This window comes from Aspergillus pseudotamarii (genome assembly GCF_009193445.1).
Source record: "Aspergillus pseudotamarii strain CBS 117625 unplaced genomic scaffold BDV38scaffold_49, whole genome shotgun sequence".
NCBI lineage: Eukaryota > Fungi > Ascomycota > Eurotiomycetes > Eurotiales > Aspergillaceae > Aspergillus > Aspergillus pseudotamarii.
Genome location: NW_022475063.1, coordinates 1 through 15,836, shown reverse-complemented (window position 1 = coordinate 15,836; position 15,836 = coordinate 1). Strand labels below are relative to the sequence as shown.

General features: G+C 49.9%; 6 protein-coding genes and 1 non-coding gene across 7 annotated transcripts; 5 read left to right on the top strand and 2 right to left on the bottom strand.

Annotated features, from left to right (window-relative positions):
• The first annotated feature begins 216 nt into the window (after positions 1-216).
• On the top strand, positions 217-2,411 carry BDV38DRAFT_146604 (ARID DNA-binding domain-containing protein). Its single transcript, XM_032051543.1, has 4 exons — positions 217-859; positions 1,005-1,053; positions 1,123-2,070; positions 2,124-2,411. Exons 1-3 carry the CDS (start codon positions 494-496, stop codon positions 1,926-1,928), a joined length of 1,221 nt encoding a protein of 406 aa, XP_031910878.1. The 5' UTR covers positions 217-493; the 3' UTR covers positions 1,929-2,070; positions 2,124-2,411.
• BDV38DRAFT_253633 (putative PHD transcription factor (Rum1)) lies at positions 1,898-6,727 on the top strand. Its single transcript, XM_032055257.1, has 3 exons — positions 1,898-1,920; positions 1,976-4,798; positions 4,868-6,727. Exons 2-3 carry the CDS (start codon positions 2,367-2,369, stop codon positions 5,997-5,999), a joined length of 3,564 nt encoding a protein of 1,187 aa, XP_031910877.1. The 5' UTR covers positions 1,898-1,920; positions 1,976-2,366; the 3' UTR covers positions 6,000-6,727.
• Positions 6,163-6,728, top strand: BDV38DRAFT_146575 (uncharacterized protein). Its single transcript, XM_032051541.1, has one exon. It carries the CDS (start codon positions 6,325-6,327, stop codon positions 6,667-6,669), a length of 345 nt encoding a protein of 114 aa, XP_031910876.1. The 5' UTR covers positions 6,163-6,324; the 3' UTR covers positions 6,670-6,728.
• Positions 6,729-6,750: 22 nt separating this feature from the next.
• On the bottom strand, positions 6,751-7,971 carry BDV38DRAFT_285392 (1-aminocyclopropane-1-carboxylate deaminase/D-cysteine desulfhydrase; the record flags this gene model as incomplete). Its single annotated transcript, XM_032060480.1, has 1 exon — positions 6,751-7,971. One exon carries the CDS (start codon positions 7,969-7,971, stop codon positions 6,751-6,753), a length of 1,221 nt encoding a protein of 406 aa, XP_031910875.1.
• A 121-nt stretch (positions 7,972-8,092) lies between these two features.
• BDV38DRAFT_t179 lies at positions 8,093-8,166 on the top strand. Its single transcript has one exon. It is a non-coding gene; the product is annotated as a tRNA-Ile (tRNA).
• Positions 8,167-8,337: 171 nt separating this feature from the next.
• On the top strand, positions 8,338-9,878 carry BDV38DRAFT_146566 (putative exopolyphosphatase; the record flags this gene model as incomplete). Its single annotated transcript, XM_032051540.1, has 1 exon — positions 8,338-9,878. The coding sequence occupies exon 1, from the start codon at positions 8,477-8,479 to the stop codon at positions 9,875-9,877; it is 1,401 nt and encodes a 466-aa protein (XP_031910874.1). The 5' UTR covers positions 8,338-8,476.
• A 244-nt stretch (positions 9,879-10,122) lies between these two features.
• Positions 10,123-14,727, bottom strand: BDV38DRAFT_253627 (putative SH3 domain protein (Cyk3)). Its single transcript, XM_032055256.1, has one exon. It carries the CDS (start codon positions 14,301-14,303, stop codon positions 10,482-10,484), a length of 3,822 nt encoding a protein of 1,273 aa, XP_031910873.1. The 5' UTR covers positions 14,304-14,727; the 3' UTR covers positions 10,123-10,481.
• Positions 14,728-15,836: the final 1,109 nt, after the last annotated feature.

Here is a 15,836-nt window from a genome sequence, read left to right as displayed (position 1 = left end):
GCCCTACTTTACCTTTACACACCCAATTCAACACTAACCCATCGATCTACAATCATTCCTCCAATCGTTACAGGTTGCTAACTCATAATTACACGCATAGCTCCTCCTCTCCATAAACAACCGAATTGCTCCCTAGGATTACTTTCCTGCGCTGACCTGCCCTTGGTCTGGTGGCACACGCTACCGGTTCTTGACCCTCTTCCGAGATTCTCCACACTCTCTGTCCTCCCGGGCTCATCTCGGCCGTTCCTAGGACATCTACTTTATCCTCCCCATCATCAACTTGCTCCCCCGGCGTGCCTTACATATAGCCGCTGCCCTTACTACTTCCTCCAATCGGTCGGCTCACTTGCTTTAACCTCCGTATCTGTCCACTTCTCAACGGTTGTCCTTTCTCTCATGTGCCTTTCGCATCGGATGACTGCCCCCTTCCATCTGCGATAAGACACGCGCAATTTTCTTCCACCCACGATCAGACCGTCGCATATAAGAAATGGTGGCTCCGGCCTCGACAGGAGGCAACTCGACTGGCGGACAGCCTTCGGCGAGCCGTCAACCCACCCGATCCTCTAGCACTCACCCGTCGCATTCTCACAATGTACCCTTAAGTGCTCGACGGTCTATGCCTCTTGACTTGTCCACGGTTGAGCGACGGGGACAACCCAATGCCCCTCGAGAGCCAAGTAAACGTATCCGACCTCACGGTTTACAAGAGGCACCTACGTTTCGCCCGACTGAGGAGGAATTCAAGGATCCGGAAAAGTACATCCGCAAGATAGCGCCCGAAGGCAAGAAATATGGAATTTGCAGGATTATTCCGCCCGAAGGCTGGCAACCGCCGTTTGCCATTGACACAGAGGTATGTACATGCGTTTGATGGTTTGTTGGCTTGCCATGGTACGCCTCTAGGGCTGTCTATCATCTCGGACAGAAATCCCTTTCTCACCTTTTGCCAACTTACAATAATATAAGTGAGGTATAGAGGCTGACAAGCAATCTTACAGCGGTTCCACTTCAAAACCCGCCGGCAGGAGCTCAACTCGGTTGAAGGAGGTATGCCCCCGCGTTCAGCCACGTCTGCCGCCGGTGGTGCTCCGCAGCCCAGTTCTGACCCGGACCCAGGAACCCGAGCAAATCTAAATTACCTCGATCAGCTGGCCAAATTCCACAAACAACATGGAACCAACCTCAACCGTTTTCCGAGCGTCGATAAACGCCCTCTGGATTTGTATAAGTTGAAAAAGGCTGTCGAGGTTAGGGGTGGCTTTGACCAAGTGTGCAAGATGAAGAAGTGGGCTGAGATTGGCCGCGATCTTGGCTACAGTGGCAAGATAATGTCTTCACTTTCAACATCGCTGAAGAATTCCTATCAGCGATGGCTCCAACCATACGAAGAGTACCTCCGCGTGGCTAAGCCCGGGGTGCAGCAACAACTGGAGCTGGAACATGGTGGCCCTTACACACCGTCGCCTCATCAGTCACCTATGGCTAAGAAGCCCATACCACTTGACAATGGCACGCCGCACATGCTACCCAAGGGAACAATGAGTGTCCCACCGTCCGCTCCGCAGAGCACTCCGAGGGAGGTTGAAGCAACCCCAGATAAACCAACACCTCCAATTGAGCCGACGCCTCCTCGGCCAGTAGCTTCTGGGTTTACCCCCGTGAATGCTAGTTCGGGATTTACTGCTGTTAACCGGTCGCCATCATTTGTAGCAGTAAACAACAATCCGACCATAAAGCGTGAAATAGAGAATGGCTCTTTGACACCGAAAAGTGTCGCTGAGCATCCTTCGATCTCGACTCCTGTCTCTAATGGCCATGGCCATCACACAAAGCGCGCGATTAGCCACGAAAGCGGTTCTCAAACTGAGAATGGAGACGACCCGAACGGTCGGCGTAGTAAGCGTCTTCGCAAAGGTGTGTAAACATTATTGTCATCCATCATTGTATTCGGCATCTAATGATTTCGTAGATGCGCCTTTACCTACAATTGCCGGTTCGCATATGAGTCTTCTTCGGCCCGCCCCGCCCCGGGCACGGAAGAGTGACAGCCGAAAGACGGGTGATGTAAGCTGATATCACGTTGCCGGTCGTGTTTATAATGTGCTAACTGTACCTAGAAATGTGAGAACTGTGGCAAATCAGAAGACAGCTCCTCGATCCTGGTATGCGATAGTTGCGAGCAAGGATACCACAAGTACTGTCTTGATCCCCCTCTGACTACCATTCCCGAATACGATTGGCACTGCCCAAAATGCCTGGTAGGCACAGGGGAGTTTGGCTTCGAGGAAGGAGGAGTCTACTCGCTTAGACAGTTCCAAGAAAAGGCAAATAACTTCAAAAAGAGTTATTTCGCCTCAAAGATGCCATTTGATCCTGTCCTGAACGGCCATAGACGGGAGTCTGAGGACGACGTGGAACGCGAGTTCTGGAGATTGGTGGAGAGCCTGACAGAGACCGTTGAAGTAGAGTATGGTGCTGACATCCATTCGACTACTCACGGTAGTGGATTTCCTACTATTGAACGGAATCCTCTCGATCCTTATTCAGTTGACCCGTGGAACCTGAATGTTCTTCCTTTCCACGGTGACTCATTATTCCGCCATATCAAGTCGGACATCTCTGGCATGACAGTCCCCTGGGTTTATGTCGGAATGTGTTTCTCAACATTCTGCTGGCATAATGAAGACCATTATGCGTACTCGGCCAACTATCAACACTTCGGTGCCACAAAAACTTGGTATGGCATTCCTGGCGCTGATGCAGAAGCGTTCGAGGAAGCCATGCGGCAGGCAGTCCCTGAACTTTTCGAGGGTCAGCCTGATCTTCTCTTCCAACTAGTTACCTTGATGCCGCCAGATCAGCTCAGAAAGGCTGGTGTCAACGTGTACGCGCTTGATCAACGAGCTGGGCAGTTCGTCGTCACCTTCCCCCAAGCTTATCACGCAGGATTCAATCATGGCTTTAACTTTAATGAGGCTGTCAACTTTGCACCTGCTGACTGGGAACCTTGGGGTGCAATGGGTGTGGAACGTCTGCAGGATTTCCGGCGACATCCTTGTTTTTCGCATGACGAATTACTTTTAACGGCAGCAGCTCGTGATACATCCATTACAACTGCCAAATGGTTGTCTCCGGCCCTTCAGCGGACCTGCACACGGGAGCTTTCTGAGCGAGCTGCATTTTTCTCCCGACATCGAGAGGTTACTCCGCATCATTGCACGCTTGGTTCCGAAGATGCCATGGACATTGGTGGTTGCCAGCTGAAGTTCGTAGTCGAAGATGAGGACCTACCTGAAGAAGATTACCAGTGCCAGTGGTGCAAAGCATATACTTATCTGACACAATTTCGCTGCTATAAAACTGGGAAAACTGTTTGTCTGTCGCATGTCGACACGAGTGTTTGTTGCGGAGAGCCACTAAAACAAAGGCTACTTGGGCCAGATCACACATTACGTTACCGATTTAGTGATGCGGCTCTGAAGGCCTTGGTGCAAAAAGTTCAGGACCGTGCCAGGATCCCGGAAGCATGGGGTGAGAAGCTCGACAAGACATTGGAAGATGAGCCTAGGCCACAGTTGAAGGTCCTTCATAATCTATTGAGTGAAGGTGAGAAAATCCCATACCATTTGCCTGGTCTCCAAGATCTTGCGGCCTTCGTCCAGCGCTGCGATAAGTGGGTTGAAGAAGCAACCAACTATATTACCCGGAAGCAGCAAAACCGGAGAAAAAATGAGAAAGCTTGGCGCAGAAGTAGTTCTAAGGCCGCGCAGCTGGAAGAACGTGATCGTGAAGTTCGCAGAGTAGAAAATATCTACGCCCTTCTTGCAGAGGCTGATAAACTGTCGTTCGACTGTCCACAGATGGCTTCTCTGGAAGAGAAGACCCGCGAGATCGAGAAATTCCGCCAGGACGTTAACGTTGCCCTTATGAACCCCCACATTCGATCGGTCCAGGAAGTTGAAGATTTGGTGGAGTCCGCACGTAATTTTAATGTGGATATTCCCGAGGTTGAAGGGCTGGAGCATGTTCTCCGTCAAATGAAATGGAACGAGGAAGCGCGTCGAAAGCGCGATCAGTACCTGACACTCAAGGGCTGTCAAGAACTAATTCTGGCTGGTGAGCAGCTGGGTTTGTCGGATACCAACGATCATCTGCTCTATTTTAAGGATCTGTGCCGCCATGGTGAGGCCTGGGAAGCTAAAGCCAAGGAATTGATGTCTGTAGAAGCTGTTCATTACCAGCAGCTGGAAGCCTTGTCTGCCCAGGCTTCTCGTTTCCCTGTCTCCCCCGAGACGCTTTCTGCGGTAGATGCCATATTGACAAAACAGCGTGAAGCGCAGAAGAAAATCCAGTCTCTATATGAGAGAAGCAAGGATCTGGATTTCAGGAACCGGCCCAAGTACAAGGAAGTCCGCGAACTCATGGAGTCCCTTGAGGAGCTGAATAGCCGGCCAACTGGAGCCATTGACCTGGAACGTGAGCAGAAGCGCCATGAGGATTGGATGAGAAAAGGCAAGAAATTATTCGGAAAGGCAAATGCCCCGCTACATATCTTGAAGTCGCATATGGAATATGTTGAAAAGAGGAACTCGTATTGTTTTGATTTGGAAGATCGCTGTCGACCCCCCGTCGAACCTTCTTCGCGAGATAACACCCCCGATGGTTTGTTAGACAATAGTAATATCACTCCTAGCATGTGGGGCGGTGGGAAATCACGGAAGCGAGACGTCTTCTGTATTTGCAGACACTCTGAAGCTGGAATGATGATTGAGTGTGAAGTCTGCCACGAGTGGTCAGTCTCCCCTATTCTTCCCCCTTCAGTTAGTTAACACTATAGGCACCGACTAACCCTAAATAATAGGTATCACGGCAAGTGCCTAAAGATTGCAAGGGGCAAAGTCAAGGAGTTTGATAAGTATACCTGTCCTATCTGCGATTGGCGCCAAAAAATACCCCGGGATGCGGCTCGTCCAAAGCTAGAAGATCTTCTAGACTGGCAGGCCGAGATCGCAGGCTTGCCTTTCCAACCTGATGAGGAACAAACCTTGGACAACATCATCAATCAAGCAGTTGGGTTTCGAGATTTTCTCCATGGCTTCACCAACGCCGCATGCACCACTACCGAGGAGGTTCCCACATTGATATTCTATCTCCGAAAGATAGAAGGTGCGGAGGTCTTGTTGGCATACGAAACCAATTTCTTCCGACAAGAGATCCATAAATGGGCTCCGGTAGCACCAGAACCGCCTCCGATCTTGGAACAGTCTCTTTCGACTCGTAAGCCACGTCCAACCAAACAGCAGAAGATTATGGCACAGCTCGGCGTTGACCGCCCCGAAGATCTTCCTCCTCATTTGCGTACAAAGCAACCCAGCCGAAAATCTATTGATTTACAGTCGGGCAAGTCTTCCCTGCTTCCTGAATCACAGACGCCAGGCGATGGTTCAAATTCCGATTCAAACCGTGGTGAACCTACATTAACCCCAATGACTGATGCCCAAAACCCGCCTTATCCTTTCTCTGCCAATTATTCGCTTCCTGCAAGCGACTCTACACCGGCCTTTGCTCCCAGCTCTTCTGCTTTCCTGCCACATGCTGCCGCTCACTCCCCTTCATTCCCTGCGCGCTCCCCATCTCCAGATCATCAAGGACTTGATGCATCTCTCTTTAGCTCTCCACGGTTCAATAGGGACCCTGATGACGGGCCACCAGGGGTCGATGTCGATACTGAAAATCCCTTTGACAGCAGTCCTCGGCAGAACCTCGACGACGTCTTCGCAGATTTGACAAATCAAGATGCAGAGCCTGAGCCGGACCCAGAGCAAGAACCAGAGCTCATGGAGAACACACATGCTAATGAGGCTCTGGAAGTACTTGATGCGAGCAATGGGGATCGTTCTGAAACTCCGCAGGACGAAGAGCCACGGAACGATAAGTCTAGTGCGGAAGTCAATGGCTTAGCTGAGGCCGACCGCAGTACAGAGGACCTATAACACTGTTTTCGAGAATAATCCCTTATGGGTTCTTCCAGTTTTTTGCCTTGAGCATTCATGACAACGATGCGACTATAACGATATCTACTAAAACGAGTTTGATCCATGGTTTTCCGCATGATCCTACATTCCAGGGCGTTGCCTTTACAGGTCTCCAGGGAGGCTTACTTTTGTGTTCTTGATGTAAAGATATTATGGTATTGATGTTCCCGAGACGCACTCGATTAGTACGTGCTTTCCTTGTCAGCTGGTTTTGACAATCATTTTATTTGTTGCGACTCAGCGGTCTGTTCCTTCTTCCTCTCTTTCTCGCTCTTTCTTCGCCATGGCTTTTACGTCTGCTTACATGGACCGGGTGTATCAAAAAAGTGTGGGGTGTCTGGGGAGCTGGCAATTTCTCAACGCGCACGTGGTCTTTTTCTTCTCCTTTTGTTTTGTTTCCTATCTCATTTTATTTTATTTTTTCCCTCCTTTGCTTCGATTGATTTTTGCATCGTTTTATATCTACATGGGTGAAGCTACAGTGATAGCCTATGACCTGTTATCTGATTCCATCACTCAGACCTTTATAGGGTCAAACAACCCCGTCTCTGTGCGCTGGTATCGTCGAGTGGTATGCTCATGTCTACTTGATTCCTCGTGTCTTTGTTTTGCCCTGTGCCCCGTGTAATACTAGTCAGACTACCGTTATTCTGTACCTTTAATGAATAGACATTAGTTCGCTTAAACTGACATTCTCGCCTTTGCCACGTCACTCTATGTCTGCATACGCACTTAGAGCCGACTGCCCCCCGGTGTGGATAAACAGCGCATTTACTCGATTTTCGCTGGGCGAGGTCCCTAAGCGGCGTGACCAGTCTCTGGTGAGTTCGCCCTCCTGTACCCAGTGCATGACGCCTCTCATGACCTTGACGGTGTACACGGGATCAACGATGACCCCTTCTTCCTGCGCTATCAATGCCAAGATCTCCTTGGACGTCGGGTCCAGCTCTCCGTAGGCTGTGCCAGCAAACCGATCGTCTAAATTGACATCTTCTGGTATGACGTCCCGCTCAGGGTCCAGTCCAATGAGGTGTGCTGCACGCCGGGCAAAGTTGAGCACTCGACCTTCATGATGTTCTCGCGGCTTGGTAGGGGAATTCAAGATCCCGATGACCTTACGACCTATAACCCTCTCTGCATTTTCATCCTGTCGTGTCTGTGCCTCGATTTTCTGCAGTAATTTGAATCCCGCAATCAAGCCTCCCATGGTACTTCCACTCCCACATGCAACAAATATATAGTCGAATCGGCCATTTTCTCCCAATTGCTCCTTTTCCTGCGCCGCAATTTCAAAAGCGCACCGCGCATAGCCCAGCCCACCTAAGGGATGTAAGCTAGCCCCCGAAGGAATCCAGTAGGGGACCTTCCCCTGAGCACGCAATTCCTCCAGAATAGGCGTGATTGGATCCCCGTCATCCACCGTCGAACTATCCTCGAGCATCCGCACCTCCGCGCCTAGAAGCCGGGAAATTTGCACGTTACCCGTACGTAGAAAAGCATTCTTATCTGAACTAGCAGTTAAACCGCCCCCGGTAGCTTTATGGAGGATAACAATTGCTTCGAGGCCGAGGCGTCGCGCTACCGAGGCGACTTGCACTGTATGATTGCTTTGGATAGCACCCTCGGTCACCAGGGTGGTGGTAGCTTTTGCTCCCGACCTTGCTCCCGACCTTGCTCCGAGTATATGCAAACTTGAATTAGCTAGGATGTCAGGGACGATATACTCGAGTTTGCGGTACTTGTTGCCTGCACAGGCGAGTGGGGAGGAGTGGTCTTCGCGCTTGGCGAAGAGGGAGACTGCGGGGGCGGCTTTGGGGTTGTGGTTGAGATGTCTGGTTAGTGCTGGGAGAGGGTGAATGGGAGATGGGGACGGATAGAGTAGAGGATATCTGGGGAGCTTTGAAAAGGTTTCTGGGAGAGAAAAGGACATGTTGGTTGATGAGTTGGTTTGTTGATTTGGAGAGATGTGATGTAATGGGAGAAGTATATATCGGGCACAGAGTCAAGATATGCTATATCAGACTAGAATTCATGGCCCGTATCAACAACTTGGTCCCATAACTCAGTCGGTTAGAGTGCTGAGCTAATAACTCAGAAGTCGAGAGTTCGAGCCTCTCTGGGACCATTTCTTTTTGTCTCTAAATTTAACAATTTAATATCCAATATTGGAGCGGAACCTGTTTGTTCTCGTTTGCTCTTTTTTCTTTTTCTTTTTTTTTTAAAAAAAAAAAAGAGATTGTGTTCAATCGATTGCATACATTGTTGAGACGAATAATCAGTGGAGGATATGTAGTCGGTATGAAGTGCGATAATATTCTGCCCATGAATTTGCTTTGTACTTTGTACATATATATTTTTATCTCTTATCACCATCACCATCACCAACGTCACCCACCGTTAACACCGCGGGGAACAACAACACACAAACCCACGCAATGGCCAATAATTCCGAACACACTCTTTTCCGGTTCTTAAAAACTGCCCTGCAGACTCATCGCCGGTTTCTCTCCGGCGCATTGACACGCGCAGAAGCACCCGTATACGTCATTGGTAATCCCTCCGCGGACCTCGACTCTATTATATCTGCGATAACCTACTCATACTTCGCGAACAACACTGACCGGCACCATGTTCCCTTAATAAACCTACCGAATGTTCCATCGGGCTCTGAACTGCGCCGACTGCGACCGGAGTTCGTCAAAGCTTTATGGTTGTCAACTCATCCCCCGGCGCGAGATGAACAACCATGGGAGGAGACACCCGAATCGGCCGGGGCGATCCTCCACGACCATATCCTCACCGTGGCAGATTTCAATGCACACATACAAGAGAATGGAAAGGTTAATGAAGAATACCAGGTAAATGCCGATGCAGTCCTTGTAGACTGGAATGCGCTGCCAAACGGCGCACTGGACGGACAGAAAGGAAGAGGTAGTTTAGACGGGCTACCGACGGTTGAATTCAATGTGATAGGTTGCATTGACCATCACCAAGACGATGGATTCCTTCGACTCGATATCGAACCGAAAGTCATTGAGAAGAGCGGATCATGCACGTCGCTTGTTATACACACGCTGAGCAAGAGGGGAAGATGGTCTGAGGAAAGAGCAAAAGAAGCCCAAACCCCACAGATGGCGGCTGAGGAGCAAGTAGCTTCACTTGCCGTAACCCCCATTCTGATTGATACCGCCAATCTCACAGCCAAAGACAAAGTAACCCAATTCGACACCCGGGCCGTGGATTTTCTAACCCCCAAATTCAACAAGAAGACAACCGACAAAGATAAGCTCTATGCGCAAGTCTTCGAGGCAAAGCAAAACAGCCTGGATCTTCTGACGGTCGATGAGATCCTGGATCGCGACTATAAGCAATGGATCGAGACGTCTTCTCGCGAACCAGGGACACCCCTCAATATCGGCTTCTGCTCTATGGTCAGGTCGATTCCGTGGGTTGTTCGGAAGGCAGGGTCCCCGCAAGAGTTCCTGGATGCAGTGTACGAGTTTGCCGCTAAACGGGAATTGGGCATTGTCGTTGTCATGGCGGCGTTTAGTTCGAATGATGACAAGTTTCATAGGGAGTTGTTTGTGTGTGCGCTTGACGAGGGCCTAGCAGTTGATGCGCTGAAGAATTTTGTTAAGCAGTTCAGCTCGCAATTGGGTCTTGAGGAGTGGTCTTCTCTCGATGGTGACGGGGGGGCTCTGTCGAAGGCTATTCATAACTCTCTTAACAGCGACGGTACACACAATTGGAGGCATATCTGGACAGCAACGGATATTACGAAGAGCAGGAAGCAGGTTGCGCCGATGATGCGGGAAGCTGTGACCTCTTTGAGATAGAGACTAATTGGATAGACATTTAATCCTTAGAAGTATGTTATCATTCTTTCTCATTGGACATACCAGCGTTACAAATACATCTATTCCACGCAATGAACTAAGAAGACATTCGCACCGACGCCTCTCCAAGTCTAGGTAAACAGCGTCCGAATCTAACCGCTAAGCGTGTTGTCCAACCATTCAACATGCCCCAGTGACCAAGATAATGTGCAAAAAGAGAACCAAAAAAAAAAAAAAAATAAAACAAGCAGAATAGATAATCACACGTTGAACACCGGCTCCATAGAATTGAGAATATACCCGATAACTCCATATATGTCATAACCTGAATCCATGATGCTGCCCGAGCCGGACCAAACCAAATGAACATTTCTTGATGCAACTATGCAGGAACCCAACCCCGACTCAGATAATGCAATGCATGCAACCGTTAAGCAAGGAGCGTAATGGGAAAGGAAAAAGAACATATTAAAGGAAAAATTGGACCAGTTTGCTCTCTATTGTTGAGGATCATCTGGAGAAAAACATCTGGCCTGGGAGAAGCAAGGTCAAGATATCGTGAACGCGGCTGGTAAACGGGATTTAGTCGGGAATTCTCCAGATGCTAAAAACATTCCCATTCACAGAAGACGCACCACCGGGCGACACGATCTGCGAGGACCAAGCCTCTCCAGGTACCCCGTTCCCCGATCTTAATGACCGTTTCCCAGACACTACCGTCAGCTGTAGCATCAGTGCCCGATTCGGCATTGGGGTTGGCACTGATCATGTGGTCGGCTTTTCGAGTCAATCGTAGGATCTTGTTTGATGGCGATTGTATCGCTAATTTGGCCGGTTTCTCGCGCCCGGAGGCCGACCGACCCGATGAGATAGCTGACGTCGACGCGGAGAATTCATTCGAAACGGTAGACACGGAGGACCCACCAGCAGAGCTGGAGACCATGCTAAGTGCACTGGCGGGTCTAGAGAACACAGATGGAGAGATTCGCCCACTAATACCTGCCTCATTGCTTATTGACGAAGATGACGGGGAGGAAGGATGTTGTCGTACGGCGAAGACGAACGTATTGTTGACTGCAAGCCTTGCGCACTGGGGCTGCATGATATACAAATCGTGGCGCTGGGCATGAGGAGTTGGATGACGGAGCACGAAGTCATACGGTGGATTCTCCCCAGCATGAATAATTGGGAGCGTGAGAGCTAGAGGATGCGGAATATCACGGCTGGAGTGCATCAGCCCTTTCTTTCCCGCATACACCTTGAGCGTGCCCTGTCCTTCGTCGCCTGGTAAGATGGCTTTGACAGTGATACGCTTTTGACCGTTGACCCAGTCGGGCTGGACCAGGGCACGCTTGCGTACCACCTCTCCACTTTCGAAGAAGTCACCATCTGCGTCCCGGGCAAAAGCGGGAGCTTCGATTTCGGCGGCACACTCTACATCTGGAGGTACAAAGAGACGGATTTGTAAGACTTCCAGACCCTCAATTCGGACAACACTGGTATCGTAATCAGGAAACTGCAGGCCCATCTTGAAATATGTTGGGCAAGTAGTAGGCAGAGCAAGAAGCACGTCGGGGGAAACAGGAGGGCAGATGTGTTGTTCTTCATGAGAAAGAGGTACATGTGTATAACAAATCTCTAGAGGACGGGCGAGGAAATACCAACTTTCTGCCGACGAAGGGTTGTTGGTAACGTACTGGCTCCTCCGCGGGTTGGTTGGGCTTGCTAACGAACAGTCCATGATGCGCCATTCACCATCAACCAGTACGGCATTCCACCAATGATTGGCTCGGGATAGGCTGTCCAAGTCAAATAATTCACCAGGAGACTTGAGATACCCTTTAATTGCGTCGGCATGCAAGCCAACCGCGGCACACATTTCTCTAACGAGGAATGCAACTTCCTGAGGACTTCCCCTTTTTGTCTGCAGTACCCGCTTGAGATCCATCCCGACTTCTTCAACAGGCTCATCCCAAGCAATCTTCTCACTTACCCAAGTGAAGATGGCGCGAAGCCTTTGAACATCACTCTTGTAAGGCCGACAGACATACCCTTGCGCGAGACTCATAGGGTTGGTCATTGGGGGAAGGCTGTTAACGAATCGAGCACTCTTGTCGACAAGGGATAAGTTGACAGAGCCAAAGTTGGTAGGTTCACTGATTGGTAGACCATCAATGCTTTCATCACCTTCAGCAGTCTCATAGAGCTCTTCCACCGCGTAAATAACTGGATAATCCATCATGTGGCACCGCTCAACTCTCTCCATTCTTTCGTTTCGGCTGGGAGAGCTTGCTCGGTTCACATCGCGCCGCACTTGGACCCAATCAATACCATTACTGCCGAGTCCCATCTCCCGAGCAGTCTCACGGTGGGAGTGTGAAGAGCGGATTGGAGAAATCGCTCTACCCTTCGTAGGTGAATAAGACCCGCCATTTTGCCCGACCGCAATGCTGCTTCTGGCATTAGCGGCACCAGTTTTTGCAGATTCAAAGATCTTTTTGAAAAACCCTTGTTTTTTGGCTTTTGGGGTGGAAAGGCCTCCGAATACTCCGGCAGACTCTTCGGGTCCGGTGCCCGAAGGTGACCAGGGAATGGCCGATGAAGCGCCCTGTCGAGAGGTATTATGACTCGAATGGTATGATACTCCGGTTAGGGGGGTTTCGGGCCGTGGAACTCTTGATACATCACTGAAGCCTCTTGTGCGGAAAGTGTCCAGTGCGGTATTGGGTCGCTCATTTGCTCCGATCCCTCTCCGGGCATAACTACCTGCGCTGGTCGCACTAAATCCGCCGGCTGATGGACCACTCATCAGACTCTGACTGGTTCGTTCGGTGCTCGTTGTGATGTTGGTACCGTTACTCTGCACGCCACTCGAAGAATTTGTAGTACTCGACTTATTAGTGTGGCTCCGGTTGAGCATTTCCGCTCTCATATCCTGCCCAGAACGGCGGTTCTTTAGATAGGGGTACTGAGCCGGAATGGAATTGTGTCTTCCGTGGTAAGGAACATTTCGGGGAGGTGGCGGAGGAGGTTCCTCATCATCCTCTGGCATTTGTACATCTTCAGACCCTCTTCGGCTTTGCTCCTGCATTTGGCGAAGCCGGCTCTCCATCCTTTGCACGTAGTTGTTTATTTGTGGAGGCCCGTCGAGGAAGTGGTCCTGTGCGTATACGCTGCTCCTATGGGGCTGGCCACCATGATATTGATACTCCTTCTCTCCATCAAATCCCAATGAGGTTAATGGGCGGTTCATGACCTGCAAAGATCGACTGTCCCGTAGATTGTCATAAGCATCCGGTGACCATGGGTTGTCAAACATCGGCTGAGGTGATGGCGAATGAGTCTCTCGGGACATGCCCATATCCTCTAAAGATGTCATGACGTCTTCCATTGCATCTCGCAGGGGAGAGGGTGTATGTCCGTTCACATCTGAATGTGCCGCTGGAGAGGGGGTCCTCGGCATCGTCACATAACGGTCGTTCATGTCGTAGCGAGTCGGGACACCTATTTCTATAGACGGTTGACGATTGACGGCGACTCTGTGTGGGGGAGGAGGTGGCGGCGGCGGCGACTCTTCACGTTCCTGAAGCTGCAGTGGAGAGATTTCGCGGGATGTTGGCCGGGACAAAGATACGTTGTGTCTAGGTACTGAAGGTGGTATCATATCAGACTCGTCTAGAGGCCGAGGAGACGCAGCACGAGAGGGAGGCCGATAAATCACGAGATCCTGCCCAGTGGGGGCTGTGGGGGGCAGTGTATCGGCTTCCAGTGGGCGGGGGGAGACTGCTCGCGACGGAGGCCTAGGTCGGGAGACTGTCTGATTTGGGGTGATGGGAGTGGAAATTGACGGAAGATCGGGTTCTTGTGGGGGACGAGGCGATATCGCACGTGAAGGTGGCCTGGATCGCGAAGGTCTAGCAGTAGGAGTTGATTGCCTCACCGAGCTTGCGGGGGTGCGCAAAGGCTTGACTTTCCGGGGATGACTGCCATCACGAGGTGGTGTTTGCGGGATTGAACTCTTGACTAGGGATGTTGAAGTCCCATTCCTCGAGAGCTCGCCCGAGGGCGCAAGCGCTTCTTTATGTGCCTGGAAAGGCTTCCTAAACACTGTCTTTTGTTTTCTAGGAGCTGAAGTAGGATTTGTAATCGGCGATTGAGCTGCTTGAATCACAGGACCGGTTGTTGTCCGACTGACTGGAACAAAATCCTCCCCTAGGACCTCGACGAAGTTGGATGGAAACAGTCCCACCATGCGTCTATCTCGTCGTAACCGACCCATCCACCACTGGCCATCTCCCGCATTGAGGCATTCGATCAGATCCCCCTCCACAAATCCCAGATCACGCTTGGTTTCTCCGCCCCACGAATAGACAGCCCGACACCAGCATGGGAACCGGGAGGGCAACTGAGGTGCGCTTGGGGTCATCGCGGGTGAGTATGAGCGAGGGGAAAGAAGGTGGCGTTAGTCGGAGATAAAAGCACCGGATTCACTGAAAGCGTTAGGAACAATGAGTTGCGCAATCAATCAATCAAAAGAGTGCGCCAAGGTGGTTGAGCCAATTTTGGGATAGGGTATAGTAAGGAAGGTCCCTGGTGGCGCAGTGTTGTCAAATCAAAAGGCAATTATGAAAGGACTAGGACCCGTGCAATGGAGGGAACAGGAACATGATAGGAATGAGAATAGAAACGATGATAGGACAATAATGGAGAGGAAAAAAAAAACTGATAAGATTAAAAAGAGGCAATAATTACCTGCCCATATCAGTTCACATGGAAGGCAAAACTAAATGTCCGACGAGAATGTGAAAAGAAGCAGCAAGTCGTGCAAGGGTCCGAAGCGAAGGAGGAGTGACGGGGAGAGAGAGAGCGAGAGCTGAAGTCACGGTGAGGCCCGAATTGTTTTGGTGTTTACGTGGGCGCCCGTTTGGGACTAGTCGCCGGGCTTATCGATAAGCTTAATGTGCACTGTCCCCCGTGATCAATCAAGATCCTTGATTATACTAAAGTTCTTTTCAAACATGTCTTTTTTTCTTTTCCGACTTCAATAATTATCCCAGTGCCCAGTCATGACTAATGCAAGGGTGACCGTCTAGAGGGGTCTTTTTTTTCATCATGATAATATATGCACACTTGTTCATAGACTATCTCGACCTAGCGTATTTTTCGGATATGAAGAGACCCTGAAGGCTGAAACTCACCCCTTCTCTTCAGGCGACCCATGGTTTATCCTCTCCACTACCCGCGTAGCAACCCATGGACAGCGTGCTGTTGGATTTCCAATCATATTCTATTTTGATAGACTTATTATCTGTATATGCATAAGAAACTGTAACAACAAAAAAGCCCGCAAGGATCTCAGAAGCGATCTGTTGCAAGGGTGAATCTTTAGATTCATTTACATTATGGTTGTGAGACACTGGGGGTGAAATCCCTCTCTACCCTTGACTCTAAGGCTTCGACAATCCTTTGCCTCAATTTGAACAATGCTAAATTCCAAACTAGAAAGTAGTATTCCTAGTTGACTCATGTAGCTTCACGCCTCACTCGCTATGAGCCAACCTGAGAAGATTGCATCTATCGACAACTAAGGAAAGGGAAACACAGAAAAGCCCTAATATGCGGCTGGTCTCTACTTTCCCATGGGGGGACGATGGTCTCGGGTTCATTAACATTCCAGTCATCCTCCCTTGAACCTGTAGATTTTTCTCCCTTGCTTTGCTGCACCAAAAACAGTCATAGGTATACACCACTTTGTCTTCCTATAGGTGACAAGTACTCCATATATGTATGTGGCTTAGCTGCTTCAAATAGTTTGACACATGTATTGTGAACGGAGCAATTCCCCCAGGCAAAGGGTACATTCTGCAATACAATGCAGGTAGTAATGCAATCGGCCACGATGGAGGAATTCGACAGCCTTGACGTGTTATTTGTTTGTTTCTTTTTTCCTCTTTTTTTT